This window comes from Cyprinodon tularosa, unplaced genomic scaffold, assembly GCF_016077235.1.
Source record: "Cyprinodon tularosa strain WSP-4 unplaced genomic scaffold, ASM1607723v1 ctg228, whole genome shotgun sequence".
NCBI classification, from domain to species: domain Eukaryota; kingdom Metazoa; phylum Chordata; class Actinopteri; order Cyprinodontiformes; family Cyprinodontidae; genus Cyprinodon; species Cyprinodon tularosa.
In genome coordinates, this window is record NW_024038851.1 from 520,027 (window position 1) to 542,193 (window position 22,167).

At 35.4% G+C, this 22,167-nt stretch overlaps 1 protein-coding gene across 1 annotated transcript; it reads right to left on the reverse strand.

Moving 5' to 3' along the window:
- Positions 1-4,377: 4,377 nt before the first annotated feature.
- LOC119784504 (NACHT, LRR and PYD domains-containing protein 12-like) lies at positions 4,378-19,247 on the reverse strand. Its single transcript, XM_038286572.1, has 11 exons — positions 19,041-19,247; positions 18,153-18,269; positions 17,244-17,357; positions 16,454-16,584; positions 14,589-16,362; positions 14,320-14,493; positions 13,030-13,200; positions 12,313-12,486; positions 11,112-11,285; positions 10,946-10,992; positions 4,378-4,965 (listed from the first exon to the last, which is right to left on the reverse strand). The coding sequence occupies exons 1-11, from the start codon at positions 19,076-19,078 to the stop codon at positions 4,409-4,411; spliced, it is 3,471 nt and encodes a 1,156-aa protein (XP_038142500.1). The 5' UTR covers positions 19,079-19,247; the 3' UTR covers positions 4,378-4,408.
- Positions 19,248-22,167: the final 2,920 nt, after the last annotated feature.

The following is a 22,167-nucleotide window of genomic DNA, read 5'->3' on the forward strand; positions in this document are numbered from 1 at the left end:
ATCTATTTATCTGTTTTCAACAGCTTGGAGCCCTGCTGCCATAACTACATAAACACTAGTTTGGAACATTTGCCATTATTGAATAAGAATAACTAAATATCCAATATGTAGAGCAGGGGGGGAAAGAATATATATATAATATTCAATATATATAGAACAATATATATAATTTATAAATTCATGCATACATACATACATACATACATACATAAGATTTTACTTTGTATAGAATTATTGTTTCTAAGCAAAAATTCAAAATCAATGTTTTAATTGACTAATTTAGCATTTAATTCATCGTTATTTATTAATAATTTTTCCTTTTTTGTTAGCTGAATTACTAGTGAGAATTTGTAATTGTCATTAATGGGAGGGTATGTAAACAATGAAGGCCAACTGTACTGTATATATAACTGGACAACACCACCTCTCAAGTGAGAAAAAGTGTGTGTCTTACTTTCAGTGCTTTATTTCTGTTGACTTTCTTTAATGTCTATAAAAACTGACTAAAAAACTACTATCTCTGGTAGGTTTCATTGCCTAATGTCATAATGGCTTTTAAATTCAATTCAGTTTATTTATGTAGCGCCAATTCACAACACGTCGTCTCAAGGCCCTTTACATTTCACCAGATCATCTAAGGAAAACCAGTTGATTGCATCGACTCATTGACTCCAATGCAATCCCTCACACTAAGCATGCTTGTAGCGACAGTGGAGAGGAAAAACTCCCTTTTAACAGGAAGAAACCTCCAGCAGAACAAGGATCAGTGTGAACGGCCATCTGCCGAGGCCGATTGGGGTTCAAGCAGACAGAAGCAGACATACAAAAAGCAACTGTAAAAGGCGCCAGGTCCAGGAAACACACAGCCAGGCAGATGAGCTCCGAGCCAACTCCCATATCCGAGGATGAAGAGAGCACAGCAGAAACAACCTGAATATTAACTTTTATCTTTTTCGGAAAGCCAGTTTGAACATCTTTGCTTTGATTCAGCAGTGAGTCTGTTCCATACTATCACTCCATTTATTGTAATCCACATTATTTTCATGTTTCTTCGAAGATTTTGAAATGTAGATTATCTCTGTAATTATACCCTCTTTCTCCCTCAACAAAATGTTCTTCTATGCCTTCTGGTAAGGCTTTATTTACAGGTTCATACATAAAATTGTGAGGTAAGTAATTCTACCACATCACAGAACAGAGAAAGAAGGCAAGCAGTAATAAATACATGTTTGATATGGTTTTGATATCCAGACTTATTAATTATTCTGACAACATCTGATAGATGTTGTTGGTGTTGCCCCAAATTTCTACACAGTAGATGAGCTATAGTAATATAGGCTAATAGTAGAGTATGTGTTATGCTTCATAATTTAGAAAAGGTTTTGCCTTATGATACTTCCAGATGTTGGGAGTTTCCGCCTTTATTTAACAATTTTTTTAGTTTCTCCTCCAGAGGTCCTCCTCAAGCATTTTCCCCCTGAGTGGCAGGTTGATTGGTTTCCCCTGTTCCCCATCAAGCAGTGGACTGCTTAAGGAGCCTGCTGTCAGCTCTCCAGGGCCAGAGTGTTAACCTTTGTTAACCCTTTCCTTGCCCTCCTGAGTTTTCTTCCCTAGAAACCTCTTTAAATATTCAATCTGATCCACTCTCTTCTGGGCTTGCCTGATTCCTTTACATCCATGAAAAAACTCCGTCATTAGCAAGACTCACAGAATTTCCTGGACCCAACTCACCACCCCCTAGGCTCATTCATATCTGGTGTGATATCATCCAAGAGCTGCTGTAAGCTCTCACCTGTACAGAAAATATTAGTATAATCAACAAACACAATGTTTAAAACTTTATATATATAATTTATTCATGTAGAGAAAAGCATTGGTTCCAATACAGACCTGACATGTTATTTTAAATAAATACATCAGACAAAAAAAAAACTTCTAACAGTTTTATAAAATAAGGGCAGTGAATCATTTGAAAAATATAATTTTAAATTCTGGTGAGGCTTGTCTGATAGCTTCAATATAAAAATAAAAATACTATTTCAAGGATTCAAACACTAACACCTAACTGAAAACATTAGCTTTTGGTATAAATTTTTACTAATATCAGTTATATGTTCATATTATACATGATTTCTGTTTTTGCTAGTAACGCATAACAATTTCAATTTAGTAGAGTTTTGATTTCCAGCCAAGCAGAATCTTTATTTTCTACCAGAAAGTTCCTGTCTTTCTTCAAGAAAAAAAAATATGGAAACTAATTCCTGAAATCCTGACAATTACATAATAAAATAGCTCATATTATAATTTTTTCATAAAAATGGTACATATTTTAGGAATTCCTGACAAGATTTCTTTCCTGATTCATCATGTTGTTGCTCGAGTCTTTTTCCTCACACACAAAGCCAATTTTAAACAATTGCTACAGTGATTGGCTATACAATTATTAATGTTAAATGTAAAATAAGCTTTGACACCAATACTCATCATCTTCAATGTGCAACACACTATGAGCAAAGGATAACATGGATGCCATCCTGCATCTTTCTCCAGATTCCAGAGCAGTTTTCTTTTGCCCACCAAACAAAACAGACATCAGGGAAAAATCTTTCCATACACATTTTCTTTCTACCTGAAGGTAACAGAGATATAATACAGAACAAAATGCAGCTTTTCTTTAAATGAGTAACTGACTTAAAAGTCAAATGGAATATTTTAAAGCTTGATTACTAAAACATGCACGCTAAAATACAGAACAGTTACAACAATAAAAGAACATATTTTCCCTCCAACCTCAAACATTGTGTTTACACTAAGTACATACCCTTGCTCCTCATAGAGGCATTTTGTTATTTTTGCACAACTCATCCATTCAATATGATCTCATTCAATCAAATAGTAGAAGCTTTGGATGAAAATTCAAAGTTAATTCATTTGAGTTATGTTCATATCCTTTTACATTTTATTTAATGTTACTTGAGAACCTCCTGTAATCAGTCTAAATTCATTTTTTAATTCTCAAAACTGTACCTGACACTCCCCATTATATATAAAAAACAGAGACCCTGCACAACAATGTCAAAAGCATATACCTGAAAAAATTCTTTACCATTATGTGGCCAGAGTTGCTTATAATGTTTTTATCTTATATACAGTGAAAGGACATGTTATGAAAAATAGAACATTAAACAAATAAATACATAAATATATGAATAAATAACTTTAACAAAAATTTTGATATTGTAACAGAGTAATCCCCTCATGTAATTTGTCATGAAGAAGACAGTCTTTTAAATTGATTAAAATAAATAGCTTCTAGTGTTCAAAAAGGAGAACCATTTAGACTAAACCAGGAGATTAATATATACGTATTGTGTGCAGCTTTTTTATTTCAATGTTGTTGTTTTTTAACTAACCAATTTACTATCAATCAAAAATAATCAGAATAAATACAACATAATTTTCAAAAATAAGAACTGATTTTCCTTAAGGAAAAATGCGATCTAAATATCCTGTTTTGGGAAGAAAATAATGGCCACTGAGACATACTTACTAGTAGTGCCACAGCTAACATTAACTTATAATTTACCTTTGATAATACTATGCAGCAATTAATGCACAGTCTTTTGCAGAATAATTGTTATCCAGTCACTTCATATCACTTCATGTCTATCTGAGCATGAATGAACAAATATATACAACACTTAGCTTTGACTAGGCCACCCCAAAAAACAGTCGTCAATGGTGTGGGTTTTATTTTTTTGGTTTCTTGAATTTGTTATGAATGTTCTTGTAATTATTATTAGTTTGGTAACTCCTAAGAAAGCTTCCTATTGTTCCCTGTTTTTTCCATTTATGGATAATAGTTTTCACTTTAATTCATTGAAGTCCAAAAGGCTTGTATGCTTTAATATTTCTCTGTGATGTTGATCTTTTGCAGATGTTGGCCTACTTTCTGTCACCTATAGGATTTATTGATTCGACAGGTCTGGCAAAAACCAGGCTTAAGCATAGCTCATGAAATTGAACTAATCTTTCATTAAAAAAAGTGATCAATCACTGTCAATTGCTTATTTAACAGGATGGTGAATTCTTTGTCACATAGGTTCAGTTTTCTTCTCCTCTCCTTTCAAAATGTTTTTATATTTACTCAGCTTATCTCGGTCTGATACAAAAAATGTGTTTAAAGATATGAAACCTTTAAGCGTGAAAAACACCTTAAGGGAATCTGTAACGATGCAACCACTTTTTAACAGCTCTTCAAATAGAACCTCAGTGACAGATAGTACCTGTGTATTGATCGTACTGCAAGTAAGTTGAGATTTCAAAATAGTGAAGCTGCAGTTTATGGCATCATGTTATTTTCCAGGTTCATACCTCTGTCCCAGTTTGCTGAGGGACTTGAATGCATTTACAATGATATGAGGCGCACAGAAGAACCAAGAGGAGCATTCACCCATGACCACAGTCCAAATCCTGGATAAAGAGGTTCAGTAAAGGTGGTGTGGAAAGTGTGGATGTGGATCAATGTGTCCAAGGACACTCTGTAGAAGGACAGTGTTCCCATTGGCCAGTCCAAATACACTGCTATTCTGTGAGATGAGGGAGATGATACGGTCATATGAGGGATGGATATTCCTTTCTTATTGTGCCAAAGGGAGTAAGAGCTGCCATCATAAAACAAAGTCCAGGATTGGTCATTCCCACCAAACCAACCATCATTTCCCTCTCCTCTCCTTACGATTCCTTTGTAACTCACTGAAGTGTGGACGCCTCCTACAAGCTCAACTTCCCAGTAGCAGCGACCCGTCAAACTATTTGAACACATCACCTGATGGTTCTTGTCAAACCTGTCTGGGTGATCTGGGTACGCCTGAGGCTCCTCCACATATGATGCCTCTGTGTTGTTGTCTGACAGTTTTACGTTTCGGTTTACTGTGTTGGTGTGGAATGTGAGGTTACAGAAATCTGAAAGGAAAAGCAACAATTAAAAAAAAATTCTGTTTGTGACTCACAGTAATTATTTTTTTTTTTTAATCCTAATTATGTTAGAATATCAACATAATAACCAACCCGATCTTATAACTGGAAAAAGTCAGATAACATTAATACCAGCTTTACGTTTCAATAATCACATCTACCCTATAACTGTAGCTGTGTCCTGCAGTCACCTTATGTAAACTGTCATTCTGTATTCATGCAGGCTGTCGGAATGCTTTACATCTCATCAGTTTTGAAATAAAATCATACACACCTTTGATAAATGTTTCTGATTACTGGTTCTAACCTTATTCTTTAAATATCTTTTAAACTTCAGAAAGTAATCTATACTTGAGAGCTAAAATCTCATTGTTTTACTCTCTACTGACATGCAGGCTGTACTGGAGGTCATAGATTGAGATGTTATTGGTTTAATGAAACATTTTTTAAAGGCTCCAATTGTATTTAGTTGTAATCCTGCTTGGACATATTAAAGCTTCCTAAATCTAGTTTAGTAGAGGAAGGAACTTTTCAAAAGCCTATAAATATGACAAAGGTATATTTCAAATCATTTTGTATTTTATTCTTAATATATCAGCTACAAAACACCTAATTTACCTTTACATAACTATACTGTTTCACACTTGCCCCACCTCACAAAGCAAAATGGTGCAGATTTGCATACAATTTGTTCACTTATGTAGTCCTTTAATTAGTTATTTGATTTATTAATCAATATTAATATTATTATTGAACACCATGTTCTATTTAAAGTTAGGAGGCATCCAAATCCATCAACAAATTGTATGAAAAAATAATGACAGTTACTTTGCCTAATAATTAGCTTCTCTGATTGTGCAGTAACTGATTTAGTAATTCAAATAACTTTTTGGTAGAAGTTACTAAATAAACAAGTTACCATTTTAGTAAAAGCAAATAGAAAGACTCTATGCCAGGGGTCTTCAACATTTTCCAGGCCAAGGACCCCCAAACTGATGACAAGATGGAGCGGGGACCCCCTAATTATATATATTGTATGAAATTGTGTTATATCAACCTGGTCCTATAGTCACTCTATTACAGATAGAGTAATGTAACGGAAGTAATTTCTCCCTGGGATTATTAAAGTATTTCTGATTCCTGGTTGATGGGACAGGTGTTGTGAATGAAACGGTGCCCAGCTTGAAAGAGCTGTGTGTCGCTGAATGTGAGCATTGATAAATGAAAGACATCTTCTGCCTCCATTTATCTGTTCACTACAGTCTGTTGAATTCATGTTAATGTGGATTTAAAGACATTTCAATTCAGGAGGGAATATTAAAAAAAAAAATGAATCAACCAAAAGTTTCGCGACCCCCATGCAGTACCTCCGCGGACCCCCTAGGGGTCACGGACCCCCTGTTGAAGACCTCTACTCTATGCATATATTGGCCTGTGATGTTTTAGAAGAAAACTGGTGTCCACCCTAATTGTGCACTGCATGAAAAGTGGGATTTTCGTCAATATGCGGCACTGTAGATTGTCGTGGAACTTCAGGTTAGCGGCAGTATACGGCAATTTGCAGGCTTCGACGAAAACTCCCGTAAATTGTCAGAAATTGACGTGGAATTTCTTAGGCAGTGTTCCCCCCATGCCTCCCCCCCATGGAATTCTAGGGGAGGCTTTAACATGTAAATGAACATGCTGTGAGCTATACAAATGCAAACCAGGGTTGCAGGGGGGGTTTTACCCCCCCCTGCAACCCTGGGTAAGAAAATCTCTGATACAAAGAGATCAGGTATAGCCTCTTACATTTTAGCTTGAATTGATTTATTTAATTAAAGTATAGAGACCAAAACAGATCTTTAGCTGACAGAGCAATACATTTAGAGCAGTAATTATTTTTTTTTAAATTTGCATTTAAGATAAAAAATAAAATGTTGTCTGTCAATATGCTCAATTCACAATTACTTAAGTGGAAAAGTTTCAAGAAATGATTCTGAGATGATTCACTTTATAACATGGCGCATTATCCTGTTGGAAGTAGCCATCAGAAGATTGGTACACTGTGGTCATAAGGACATAGGTCAGCATGCTAAATTGGTTTTAAGTGGCCCAAAGTGTGGCAATAAATATCCCCCAAATAGATGGTAGAAATAGATCAGGCTCAGTATAGCCTAATTATAGACTCTTACATTTTAGCTTGAATTGATTTATTTAATTAAAGTACGCTAGATTACTGTGTATGCAAATGTTATGTAAAAAAAATACACAAAATAATTTACTTCAAAAATTAGTTTTAATCAGAATCAGTTGGCTGTAATGGTTAATTTTTTTTTTTAGATTTCCACTTTTTTTTATTTTTTTTTTATTGAATATATAAGAAAACAATAACAATCTCAAATAACAAGTCAATAACAAATATTTCAATACAAGAAGAAATATCACAACTCCTGCTTTTGAAAAATAAAATTAAATGCACAGGCTGGAACAAAGTATAAAATAAAATAAAATAAATAAAAATAAATAAAATAATAATAGTAGTTAAAGTAAATTAATCAGTGGGGACTACCAACTGAAATTCTTCAATTAACTCAAACAATTTAATTGCATTTAAATTCTGCATCTTTCTCAGACATCTTTTGAAAAGGGAAAGTTCATTTTTGAGAGCAGAGATTGAGAGGGAGCATTTTGTATAGCGACATTTATGGATATAATACTTTGTTACAATTATTAGAATATTGATTAAAAATTCAAAAATTTTTTTTCTTTAATGGATAAACCGAATTGAATGTTTTGCCGGGAAATAAAATCTAAATTTATTGTTTTAGTTTTTGGGAATATATACAAACTATGCTCTAATTTCTAGATACCGATCTGTTTTTACTATAATTTAATTTGACAAACCGGGTCTTCTCTACATTCTTTTTTCTGTTTGGTGCGATTGCAATAGCGGGTCTTGATCTGGACGGACCGGAGGGGAGCAAAAAATAGCTCAGCTCCGTATTTTGACGGTGAAGGACGGAGAAGACGTACGTGGGCGGTGACGAGCGGAGGATGTGGAACAGCTCTCATTGATTTACATGACAGACAAGTAATACAGATAGTAGGATGGACATTTTATTAGAAATAAATCATACACTGTTCAGAATACGAAACATGGGGCTGATAGTTACATTTGTGTGGGTTCCAGCACATATTGGGGTGGAAGGAAACGAGAGGGCAGATAAAATGGCAAAAAGGGCAATTAAACATTCTATTAGTTTTATAGTTAAAATAAGTAAATCAGAAGGAAAGAGTATTATTAAAGAGAAACTTATGGAAATTTGGCAAAAAAGGTGGGATGAAGATAAAACAGGAAGATGGTTTTATAAAATTCAGAAGATGGTAGGAGAAAGAAGAAATGGAAGAAGAAATAGAAAGGATGAAAGAGTGATAACAAGGTTAAGATTTGGTCATACAGGACTTAATCATACACTTTTTAAAATACAAAAACATAAAACGGGCAAATGTGATTTCTGTGATAAATATGAAACCATAGAACATGTTATATTAGAATGTCATAAATATGAAAAAGAGAGAAGATATATGAGAAGAGAGTTTGAAGACATTAAGGAGAAGGTTAATTTATTAGATATACTGAGGAAAAATTTAGGGAGTAAACACATACAAATAATTATTCGATTTCTAAAGAAAACGAAATTATTCCATAGAATTTAATTATAGTAAGTGTGTTTGTGAGTGAAGGAATGATATACAAAGCTGTGCACAAATATGTTTATATTTTTAAGTGTGAATGTGTGAATGTATGTTTAGAAGAAGTTAGGGTAGAATGTATCAGGATCAATATTTAAACCATCACGAACCACACTCCATACCAGTAAGTGGCGGTAATGCTACTAACAGTTTGTTGCCAACCGCCATAAAACTCGACAAGAAGAAGAAGAAGAAGACAGACAAGTACTCCGTACGTGAGCGGGGCGGAGCGCTGACGGAGTATGTGGAATCTGGGGGTAAAGGAGGACAAATACACGTCCGGCTGGGTGCAGCGCCGGACGCCGGACAGTGCAATGAAAATCCGGACTGTCCGCCCTAAAGCCGGACATCTGGCCACCCTATCTGCAGTCGAGCAACTTTGCGGGACTCGAGGAAGAGAAGACGGGTGCACAACGCCACGCTAGCGGTAAATATATGATTACTGGTAGCTATGCTAAAAGCAGCCTAGCTTAGCTAGGCAAGCTAAAGACAGCCTAGCCTAGCTAGGTAAGCTAAAAGCAGCCTAGCCTAAAGGTTTACTAAAGTGTATTTTTTGTGATTCACAGGAAGCATTATGCCGTCTTAACAACTCGGAGACTAATTGCAGGCGCTATGAACCGGCAGGGGTAAGGTTTAAAGAATATGCTTTCATTCTGCGGTAAAAGGACATGGATACGGATGGATACCGACCATAGCTGTACTTTTTTTTTTTCACAGACTACAGTCGCCTCACAATGAGGCGGTGACCTCCTATTTGCTCGGATTTGCACGATGTTGATAAAGACGACATTGTGTGTAAGTGACTTGTTTTAATGTTTTCTCCTTCCTTGTTACTGTGACTTGCGTTTTATTTTTTTTTTATTCATACCACTCTCATTTAATTGTTTTCCAGCTGCCTGTAAGACGTATTATGAGACGGTATGCAGGAGCTTCAGATACACGCTGCTAGCCAGCACGCTGCGTGCGGAGGCCGCCAGGCTATCTGCTCGGAGTCGGGCCAGACGAAAGAGGGTAAGACTTTATTTGGTGACTATTTTTCGGGTGCATTGATAGATGTGTTGTGTCCATATGCAGTGCGCTAATTCATGTTTTTTTTTTTCAGCTGCTGAAGGCGAGGCAGAGTGTGCTGGCAGATGAGGAAGTGGAACTCTGTAAGTCCGCCACCGTCGACCTCATGTCCGACGAAGAAGATGGCGTCGTCGGCGGTGTCTCTGGATGGATTGTACGGTCGTCGCCATTTCGTAGGCCGGATCTCACTGAACTCTGTGTTAAGCTGCAGTCCCGGTTAGAAGCGATGTCGAAGTACAAGGCCACGCACAGTATGCGTCTGCACATCGGACCTGCCTCGGAGGGAATGCTGCCTGTTACCTCCAACCCCGAGGAAGCAAACGGACCGTTCACGGAGTTGTAATTTTTAGATACGCATGTGTTTGGATACGCGTTGTATATAGTTGTGTGTGTTTTAATAAAGCTCTTTCTTTGCATAAACAGCTTCCTGGCAAATCTTCATTTCCTGTATAAATTCATTCATGTCCTTGATGGTAGCATAATAATTGTGTAGTAGTGTAGGATAACATAAATACACAGCATATGAATGAATAAATATATGAATGAATAAATATATGAATATATATATATGAATGAATAAATATATATATATATATATATGAATAAATATATATATGTAAATATATATATATGCCAACCAATCACGAGCGACTTCACTTGTTTAAAAAGAAGTGGTTCCGTCCAATACTCAGTAAGAAAATTAAAGCCTGGCGTGGCCACGTGTGGTTTTGCTGCCAATCACGAGCGATTTCATTTGTTTGAGAATAGTGGTTTCAGCCAATACTGAGAAGGTTATTCAAGCCAGACCTGGCCAGCCGCGCGGGTTTGCTGCATTCATATGCTAATTAGGGCCATTAGTACAGCTGATCGCTCTCCACCTACGTCACTGTCCGTTTCCGACAATTTGTGGCACGACAAACGCGGACAAGCACGGGTTGCAAATTGTCGGAAACTGACGAAAATCAGGCAGATCTGCGGGAGTTTACGGGGGTTTACGGGGACGAAAATCTCACTTTTCATGCAGTGGTGGGCCTGAATATTGTTTATTTACATAAATAGCAAAGAGCCAATCCTAACAGACCTGTTAGATCTTTCTTTTTAGATGAAAAATGGTGTTAAGTGAATTAAATTACACTAATATTATTAAAGACAAAATTAAACTTACATTTCCTGAGTCCTGGTCTTAACCACTTGACTCCTGCTGGGTCTAATCTGAAGACATTTAGTGGGGAAGAAAAAGGTTAGTACTCCTTTATTTTACACAATGATGAAAATGTGTTTTCTTCTTCTCACCACAAAGGAGTTATCTTTGACCTAATCAGGCATTTTACCTGAGGTTTTCAAGTTTCCACTGTGGATCCTTAAGATTTGCACATAGACCTTTTACTCCAAAGTCCCCTGCATGATTGTAGCTCAGATCCAGTTCTCTCAGGTGGGAAGGGTTGCAGTTTAAAGCAGATTCCAGAGAAGCAGAGCCTTCTTCTGTGACTAGACAGCCAGACAGCCTACACACACACACAGATGAAGGGAATGTGCTGAACCATAGATATGATTTCAGTTTTGAATGAAAACTCGTCGGTTGGTAAAAGAGGGAGCACAATGTTTTCTAAGGTTTGTCCATGCCTGTATAGTAATCACACATCTCTTGAAGGCAGCTTGGTTGCAGTGGTTAGTATTTCTGTTACTCAGACTAAAAGCGGTTGAGTACAAATGCATTTAACACATTATACATAATTTTTTTCTCCTTGTTATTCACTATTTGTGCTAATCTGTGTTGAATGTGTCTCTCACATAAAATCACAGTTATAGACATTGAATGTTGTTTTAACATGTTAAGTTCAAGAAGACATATTCAGTTCAATTTCAATTCTGTTTATTTATATAGTGCCAATTCGCCACACATAAGAGGTCTGGCTACTTATAAAAAAATTTGTTTACTTGCCCTTTCATACCCCTTCACTAAATAAAAATAAAACCTTAATTCTAAAAATCGCCTTAAGCCACAATCACTCTATATTTTATTTCTTTTTTAAACCTGTAAGTAAAAGACAAAGCAAAAAATGAAGCGGAGGTGGACAAATACTGAATTAGGCCCTTTCCAGATCACGTTTGTGGGTCAACTTATGATTTAAAGTGGAAAGATTATTTAGTGTTTCCCTTTAAAAAAATACTTTTGGAATATCACTCAGGAGAAAGGGAAGATCTTATCAAAAGATCATATTTAAATAATAAAACTTTTAAAACTAGTTTTAAGGTGACCCTTTAGAACCTTCCATTCGTTAAGTACCTTCTTTATTTCACCTTCTTTAATCCATTGAGGAAAAAAACACATAACACTGCAATACAAAGAATGATCTCGAAGATCAGAATTGCTCATTATAAAAAATATTTGTCCTCCACATCTATCCCCTCCAAGGAGCTTACAGCTTGCAGGACCATGGACCATACTACCTACTAAAATATAAACTTATTATAGTCAGGATTCTTCTGGGAAAACTAAAACTCTCCAATGAAAACATTTTTAGGGCTTACCTCAGAGTCTCTAGCTTACAGCATGAACTTGCCAGTCCAGCTGATAGCAGCTTGACTCCTGAATCCCCCAGGTTATTGTTGCTAAGGTCCAGCTCTTTAAGGCTTGCAGACTCAGAGCTGAGAAGTGCAGACAAAGCTTCACAGCTCATCTCTGAGAGACAACAGATTTTCAGTCTTTGGGGAAAGAGATCAAAATGTGTGAATGTCATAATGAAGCATATAAAAAATTAAAAATTGCAAACATATAATTATTTCAATATTCACATTTTACTGTTCAATTTACTATTCAGTTCTGACTAAATTTTAGATGGCTCAGTGATATTAGAAATGGGGAATTGGTAAATGGCCTGTCCTTATATAGTGCTTTTCAAATCAGGAGACGGAACCAAAGCACTTTAAAACATATTCAGTTATTCACTCATTAACACACACACACTGATGGTGGCAAGCTACATTGTAGCAACAGCTTCCCTGGGGTCCTTTAACCACCAGAAATAGGCAATGGGGTGAAGAATCTTGCACCCTCCGATTGCATCCTACGCAACTGTCGCTGGATGCCAACCAATGGTAGTACTGTCCTAATAGCACTAATAGCATGGTAGAAATATGTAACTATTAGTTTTGCCTTTAGGTTTATTTAATTTAAAAAACACGTTTTAAAAAAAATTGCTAAAAGTTTGGAAATTTAGATGAATGGTTGATTTACTTAATTCTGACCTGAGAGTTTCCAGTTGACAAAGTGGATGCTTCAGTCCATCAGACAGCTTATTAATCGTTAAATCTTGCAATATATTGTTGCTCAGGTCAAGCTCTCTCAGACAGATGAATGAGTTACAGCTGAGGAGTAGGTGGTCAACGCTTTGCTTTGAGAGGGAACAGCCACTTAGCCTAAAGGAAATGAAAAACAAAAGTTTTTGATCAGAAGCATTTACATCTAATGTGCATGTCTTATCCTGAAATATTAGATATTCCCTAAGGTTAACAATGAATTTAACATTTATTTTTACTATAATCAAAGTTTTTTTTGTTCCTTCTTGAGGACAAAAGAGTGAATGTTACACTATATTCAAATAGTCAGCTAATTATGAGCACACTCATAATAAACAATGATTAGCCCAAAGATGATTTGCTACTGTTACTAGCCACAAAGAGGAGGAAAATAGTAATGTTTCAAGAGGCAGGATTTCCTGAAAATTAGCCAATCACAGGCAGCGTTCTTTCTCAATTTGGTTCCATCCTTAAAAGAAAAAAAGATGACATGAGTGTGCAGAAACACATCCACAAATGAGCAGAAGAGAGACTATGAGTGTTTGGGAGGAAGCCATACAGCCGCCAGCCGCAGAGGAGCATGCACTCATGTTTGTAATATACTAAGGGTTTTGTGGTATTGAATCTGCACAGATAAAAAGTTGAAAATGCGCATGAAGAGTAGTTTTTTTAGTTGCTTTTTTTTTTTTTTTTTTTTTTTACAAATTGGTATTCACACATATTTTTAATTTAAACTTTTTTATATTCATACTTTTTGATTAAAAAGGAAAAAGAAATTAAGTGGTTTTCTTACTCTGTTTGTATCTGCATGCTTCTATTTGCATTTCACTTTGCTGTCAGTCCACCTATATTATCTCAGTGTAGTAGAATATTTCTATTCTGTTCTCTCTGGCCACTATTTTTATTAAGATATAAACAAACCAAAAACATGGACCAAGATATGACATAGATTTAGAGATGAATGTTGTCATTTCATTTATAAATACATTTTTAAATATAATTTTTAAATGTTATTTACTTTAATTTTTTTTTTAACTACTTAATTAAGAGATGCAACAAAGCTATTATGTTTAAAGAAATAATACTGTTTGTCAAAACATTTATTACTTCAAACTGAGAGTTTCAAAGCAAAAATCTAATTTAATACTCAAAATAGTCAAAAGAGCGAATTATTTTTTTTTTCATCTGAAAAATTATATTAGTCTTCCTCTGGAAAGGATCTCAATATAATTTTCTTACCTAAGAGTTCTCAATGTGCAGTTTGGACTTTTCAATCCATCAGCAATCTCTTTCATTCCCAAATCATGGAGATTGTTGTTACTAAGATCAAGGACTGTCAAAGGAGAGGACTTGGTCTTGAGAACTGTAGACAGAGCTTCAATGCTCCTTTGTGAAAGCACGCAGAAAGTCAGTCTGAAAAGAACATGTGAAAAATATCAACTGAGGATTCATTTTTTGGGAAATCTATAAATCAAGACATTGATGATATCCAAAATAAAGGTACTTACACAACTTTCTTAGAGGCTTTGATCACTGGCAGCAGCCTCAAAACAACCTCTTCAGAAACAGAGAACATGTTCAGATCAAAAACATCTAGTTCCCTTTCAGAAGACAATAAAAAGAAAACCAGAGCCGACCACTGAGCAGGAGACAGCTTATCTGTTGACAGTTGTCCTGCAGACAGGAACTGCTGGATCTCTTGCACAAGAGAATCGTCGTTTAGTTCGTTCAGACAGTGGAAAAGATTCATGATTTTGTCTGTAGATAGATTCTCATCAATTTTGTGTTTGATGTACTGGACAATTTCCTGATTCGTCTGTGAGCTTCTTTCTGTTTTTGTCATCAGACCTTTTAAGAGTTTCAGATTTTTCTCCAGTGAAAGTCCCAGGAGGAAGCGAAGCAACAAATCCAGGTGTCCATTTGGACTCTGCAAGGTCTCGTTCACAGCACTTTGGTAAAAACTTGCAAGATTTGGCTTACTGAAAAACGTGGACAACTTTGAGAGCTTTTTGTCTTTGAACAAATTGACACCAAGGTTGGTGAATGTCAGATGAACATAAAGAGCAGCAAGAAACTCCTGAACACTCAAATGTACAAAACTGAACAGCTTGTCGTCATACCATCCTCTCTCTACTTTGAAAATCTGCGTGAACATTCCTGAATACTCTGAAGCATCTTTGATACTGATTCCACATTCACTCAAATCTGATTCATAAAAAATCAGGTTTCCTTTCTGCAGCTGCTCAAAAGCCAACCTTCCCAGAGACTCTAACATCGTCTTACTCTTTGGACTCCAGTGATCACCTGTTTCATCTTCCCCATCATATTTCTTAACCTTTCTTTGGACCAAAAGGTGGTAAATGTACATCTCAGTCAAGGTTTTTGGCAGCTCTGTAGCCTGTTGAGTTTTAAAGACCTCTTCCAGAACTGTAGCTGTGATCCAGCAGAAGACAGGGATCTGGCACATTACGTTGAGGCTTCTTGATGTCTTGGTGTGAGAGATAATCTTGCTGGCAAACTCCAGGTTTTTGAATCTTTTATTAAAGTACTCCTCTTTCTGTTGTTCAGCAAACCCTCTGACTTCTGTCACCATGTCAATACAGTCAAGAGGGATCTGATTGGCTGCTGCGGGTCGTGTGGTGATCCAAAGTCGAGCACAGGGAAGGAGTTCCCCTCTGATGAGGTTTGTCAGCAGCACATCCAATGAGGCAGACTCTGTAACATCATTCAGGATCTTATTATTCTGGAAGTCCAGAGGAAGTCGACACTCATCCAGACCATCAAAGATGAATATGACCTGAAACTCTTCAAACCTGTAGATTTCCTTGGTTTCGGTAAAGAAATAATGAACAAGTTCCACCAAGCTTAACACTTTGCCTTTCAAAACATTCAGCTCCCTGAATGTAAAGGGAAATATGAAATGGATGCTCTGGTTTGTTTTGTTTTCAGCCCAGTCCAAAGTGAACTTCTGTGTTAGAACCGTTTTCCCAATGCCAGCCACTCCTGTGGTCATCACTGTTCTGCAAGGCTTAGGCTCTTTGAAGAGGTCCTCCACTCTTATTGTTACTTCTTCCCCGTCTTGTTTCCTGGAAACGGTTTCAATGTATCTAAGCTCATGTTCTTTATTTAGCTCCCGAGTCCAAGCCTCTGAGACATAGAGGTCTGTGTAGAACTTATTCAGAGGGAGTGGGCTTCCTTCCTTAACAATCCCTTCAGCAACACACTGAAACCTGTCCTTCAGGGCAGATTTAAGTTTATTTTGACAAAATGAAGCATCTGCATCTAAATAAACAAGAAAAGAAATCAATGAGGGAATCATTATGGGAACATTTCACGTGTTTTATTTACATGTCCATCAGCTTATTCGTGTTACCTTTGACAAGGAATTGCTTTGTGATCTCAATAAAAGGCCCATTTTCCAACTCCTGTCCATCCTCCCACAGACTGACAAAACTTTCAGTATATTCTAGATGGAAAACTTTCTCTGAACTTTTCAGCTCACATCTAAGGAGAGAGAAAAGAGTGAGTTTGTCCTTTTCATAACCTAATTAAGATTAAAATATGCTGCGCAAATGTTTAAGTCTTTTTTTTTTTTAATAAAAATCAAATTTGAAGAAAATGAATCTAAAAGTCTTGTTTCTCTAAACACCACTTTGCAAGATCAAACACCAAAAAGTATTTTTTCCTACTCATTAAACGCAACAAAAATCACCAGTTGTGTAAATGTAGCCCAAATTCTGAATTGACATGCCTTTTATTTCTATGGATCTATCAACACTGCATACAATAATACACATAACCAATGCAGAAGAAAAGTGTTTTATGAGGTGTTTAAACCAAATTAGTCTTCCTTACTCTTACAAATAAACCATTTTCTCCAACATTTACGTAGTATATGACTTTTGCTGCTTAGATTATATGTCAGTTTCTCCAGGCAGCATATGTCTTGAATGATGTCATGTGATTAATCCAATCTAACTTGCAATCAGTACATTCATATTTACACATCATATTTGTCTGCAGAGAATTTTATGACAGCCTCTTTCATACCCAAGGTTCAACTTGTTTTTTAATTTTAAGAAAATAAAATTAAAAAACAACAGCCAGTTTACATTACTACCAGTGGGATATAAGAAATATGTGTGGTTTTGGTAATAGCTTACGTCTGTTTAATGGTTGACGAATTTTGTTTAAAGATAATGACAAGATCCTTTGATTCATCACTCTTGCATGACACACAGCTAGGAGCAGGTAAGTCTGGGCTCTGTAACTTGATTCTGAAAAAAAAGGTTAAAGAGAAATTTAAAACTGGTAAAACATGCTTTTTAAATTCACATAGCATGAAAATAGAGTGTCTCAATTGGTCTGCAGACAGTCTCAAAACACATTTCCCAACATTTGATACTTTCCTAGGCCTGTGGTTAAATAAAAAAAGAAAAAAAAAAGATTTTTCAACTCTGGATGGTTTCTCACATTAATTCCTAAATATCTAATGATATAACTAAAGATACATTTAAAAAAGACCTTCCACTACTACTTTTTACTAGTTATTAATTTAGGTTAAATGCTAATATACTAGTCGCATCAATATGTGCAACCACACAGTAATTAGGTATCAGTAAAAAAACAAAACAACTAATCCTTTAATCCAAGCAATCCAATTGTGGAACGGACCAAAAAGAATAGCTTTTAAATCTTAATAATCAAAATCAAATCCATTCTTGAAACTTGAATTGATACCAGCCCAATTCAAAACACTAAAGATTGTAATTCTTTAAGATAATTTAAATGATGCAAGAAAAAGGAACACAGACAGGAAGAAAAATCTACAGCTTTCCTTTAGAAAAGATACAAAAAATATCAAATATGCCCTAATTTAAAATGAGCCTTAGCTCTCAAACTATTTGGCTTTCGTCTGTCCATCCATCCATCCATCCATCCATCCATACATACATAAATACATACATACATACATGCATACATCCATAAATACATACATCTTTACATACATCTTTTTAAAGTCATTTTTTGTTAAAACATTTTCATTCTACTATTAACCTTTCTTGGCTTACCTCGGTTTAGGAGATAAGAATTCCCCTTTAAATTCAAAGTAAAGGTCCTTTGATGCATTACTGTTGCAGGACACGCAGCTAGGACCAGGATAAATGTCTCTCTTCAGTGGTTCTTTCCTGAATCCAAGTAAAATAATACAACTTTAACACAAAAGCAATGAGAAGATAAGCCTATTTTTTTTAGATGTTGTTGGAAATATTTTTTTGGCATTCACAACTTTAGCGAATTATTATTCCAATATGTGCGTATTAAATGGAATAATTATTAGTTCATAAAATTTTACTAAGCAGCTTATTACAAAAAAACTGACAAATTTGAAGGAATACAACCAAAACCATATGAGGAAATACAACCCAGATGTGAACGACTAACTTTTTCAGAGGCATGGGCCAGTATTGGTTTTGCAGGGAACCAACGACCTCAATGACTCCCCATTACTAGGAGATGGACCTGTTTTTTCTGTTTAATGTGCATGTTTTCTTGGCCATAACAAGGCCTTTGTTTGGGATTACTACATAAGCCTGGAACTCAAACTGTACTCCGGACGTTTAGAATAGAGAAAGCTTCCTGGATGGGAAGCTTCAAACTTAAAAAAAAAACAAAGTGTTTTTTATTTAGTTTTTTTTTTTACTTTTTGGAATGACTATGACCTGGATGACTGAGACTCTACACCAACATACAAGCCAGATGAGAAGTTTATCCTTTTTTAACCTGTTGTTAGTTGCCAAAAAGCTGAGGTTTGGACTACTGGGTTGACAGTAGCAACAGTGTATTATTTGCAAATAAAGAGGTAAATGTATTTAAAAACATTTTCAGGGATTTAACGCTTATTACAATTCAGATGGTTAGAAACCTGTTTTGGGGAGAAATCAAGTAAAAAATATTACCACATATGTGAAATCCTCCTCTTTCTAGCTGGTTCCATCGTCTGTGCACTCCTCCTTCTTCTCGATCTCCTATATTTCCTTCTTTCATCTAAACTTCCTAGATAATCTTCAAAATATCCAAACTCTACGGGAAACCCGAATTGGCTGCAACTCTCCGACTGTTTAAATGCGTGTTGGAAGAGGTAGGAAATGTGAAGCACTTCCTGAAGTAGTCTCGTGGTAGTGAGGCCTGTGACATCATCGTTCCTCCCCCGAATGAGGTGAGCCTTAAGACACTCTTTGCAGAAACTCCTCCCTCATGAATGAACACATTGAAGCCATGGTTCATCTCATGATATCATTATTTCAATATACATAATTTGGTTTCCAGTCAACTTTAAGCAGTATAATGGCAATGAGTGACAGCTTACATCTGTTTAGCAGTTGATGGGTGTCCTTTAGGGTCAACAGGGAGGTTGTTTTTTATCACTATTCCTATGTGACACCACTGTAGGATCCAAATAATCTGATTTCTGCATACTAGCTCCATAACATTAAATATAGTATATACATTTGAGGCAATCAGCTGCTCAGGCTTAACAAAAAAAAGTTTTAAAATTCAATTAAGGATAATTCAGACATCTCTGTTTAATCCATAAATACTGAACAAATTATAAATGCATATCAAAGGTTCCCAATATGAGACTTTTAATGATGGAAACAGGAAGTATTGTTGACCTTAAGCACCTAAAATGAAGAAGTCACATGCTCTCAAGATGTGAAATCAAATGACCAATCAGTTTTAGCGTGCACATGGCCAGAAGAAAAAAAGTTTCCATTTTATTTATATGAAGCCAAACTCCACCCACAATTGGAGCAAAGTAGAGAGGAACTAATGAAATGCACATCCGTGTCATTATGAGGATTAGATTTAAAGTTTAGCTAAGCTCTAAATTTCACATAAAACTAAAATAATCAATTAATGATGCCATGCAAGATTCATACCCTAACTTCTCCTGTTACCTTATTGTGTGGAGTATAGGCATATTGGAAAAGTTTTTATTAATGGGGGGAGTTATTATGTTGATTAAAAATGTTCTTAAAATGATTCTTTAGCATAATTTGAGCTGAACAATTGCAAATTATTTATATCTTCATAAAGAGCTAAACTGTTTGTGTCCATTTCCTCTATTCCCATTCCAAAGCTGGTCAAGTGATATGGTTAAGAGTCCATGATCTTTTCTTGAACTACAATAGGGAATTTTTCCTGCCTTGAAAAAAAGTCTGAATCTTTATATTTTTGTTAAGTTTAGGGATGTTTCATGTGAATAAAGTTTTGCTTAACTAAAGTTTGATATTGTATTTTGGTTTTACAGCGAGAAGTTCAGCATTATATAATTTTCACCAGAAACAGTCTGTTAATAAGGCCAAAGGAGTCAAACATTAAGGCTTTTTACCATAGTTTACTTTGCTTCCATCAGATGTTAACTTTGGCAACTAGACATTTTATTAGTGTTGCGCCGATGGCATTTTTTGGCCCCGACACTGATACCCGATACCTGGCTGTGCAGTATCGGCCGATACCGATACCATAATAATTTAAAATAGATGCCATCATGGCTTTGTCAAGCTGCTGCCTACCTTTGTGAAGCAGGAAAAAATCTTATACAAAGTGAATCCAGTAGAACTTTTTATTGCCTAACAGGAGTGGGTGACAATAGTTGAATAAACGTATGGCTCTCAAAATGGTATCGGTGCCCTATTTGTTGGTACTCGCCGATACCGATACCTCCATTTTAGGGCAGTATCGGGGCCCCGTCCGATACTGGTATCGGTATCAGTGCAACACTACATTTTACCATGGGTTTATATCTTCAAACAGAAAACCTTAAGGCAAACCCAAACCTCTCAGTACAAAGTCTACAAACCATGCAAGAACTTATTGGTTGAATGTACTTTTTTAGAATTTTCTAAGTTTCAGGCAAACTTGTTTTAGAGGTATGAAAAAAGCACAGTTAATTACTCTACAGTATCCCAGAGTGCAATGTATGGTTGGCTAAGGAATGGCATTTGGATCAAGCTATCATCTTTTTGCAGAGTGTAGTTTTAGAGAGAGTAGTTTTACAACATTGTACCTTTTACCTTTACTCAAGTAAATATGAGGAAGTATCACAACTCTTACTTGAGTGAAATTTCTGGCTACCTTGCAAGTCGTAACTTCACTTAAAAAAGAACAAGCTTGTTTTGAATAAAAATGCACCAGAGAGACAAACTTAGAGGTTATATTAAAGTTATAGATAGTATTCTAGCTTCAATGGTTTAATGTTTCTATCTGCTTATTCAGCTGTGTCATATGGAGGTCAAGTCAACATTAAGTAAACAGTATACTTTATCTTGTCACTGGAAGTAATCAGCCTATTATTACCTACATAATATACAAAATTAGATAACAATTTTTTTTGATAAAGAATACTGAGAAGTGTTTTTAAGATAAAAATTTTTTATATCATTATTTAAAACACCAGCATTCTTTATTCATTCATTTTTATTTTAAAATAAAAAATCAGACGTTATGATCACATGTAAGTAGATTAGTTACTCAGTACTTGAGTAGCCTTTTTACCCAATGCTATTTTACTCTTACTTGATCAATTTCTTAGATGACTATATTTATTTTTTAATAAAAATACAAGGAAGTAGGGCTTTTAGTACAATTTTTGGTTATGCTATCCTTTTCTATTTGGATTACACTTGCAATATAAATGAGCCGCTGCAGAATAGAACCGTGAAGCATTTTAAATGCTAGGTTTTCATTGACACAAGCTAAATGCATTAAGGTGGAATAATGAATCAAAGTTCTTTTTAACCTGAACAAATGACTAAGATATAAGAAAAATATGAAATATCCAATTATTTTCTGAATTGGCTTTTCAAAATTCTGTTTAAGAGTTCACTTATTATTTTATCTTATTTTTCTTAGCAATTATTCTTCAACATTAAATATATTGGACCAAAAACATCTGCAAACATTTGTTTCTCTTTTTCTATTCATTTCTATTTGGAAAAAAATGCTTTCAGGTTGTGAAATTCAGGACATCTGCTTTTTTGTTTTCTAAAAAAGCTATGAATACTTTCTTAACTTCCTTTT

Bases quoted from the DNA above. Each gene is read 5' to 3' on its own strand.
- LOC119784504 (XM_038286572.1), bottom strand. From the start codon at position 19,078: ATGGAACCAGCTAGAAAGAGGAGGATTTCACATATGTG. The intron at 12,487-13,029 runs GTCAGAATTAAG...CTTTCCCCAAAG, and splicing joins TGTCAACTGGAAACTCTCAG to ACTGAAAATCTGTTGTCTCT. The intron at 4,966-10,945 runs GTAAGTTTAATT...TTTTCCTTTCAG, and splicing joins AAGACCAGGACTCAGGAAAT to ATTTCTGTAACCTCACATTC.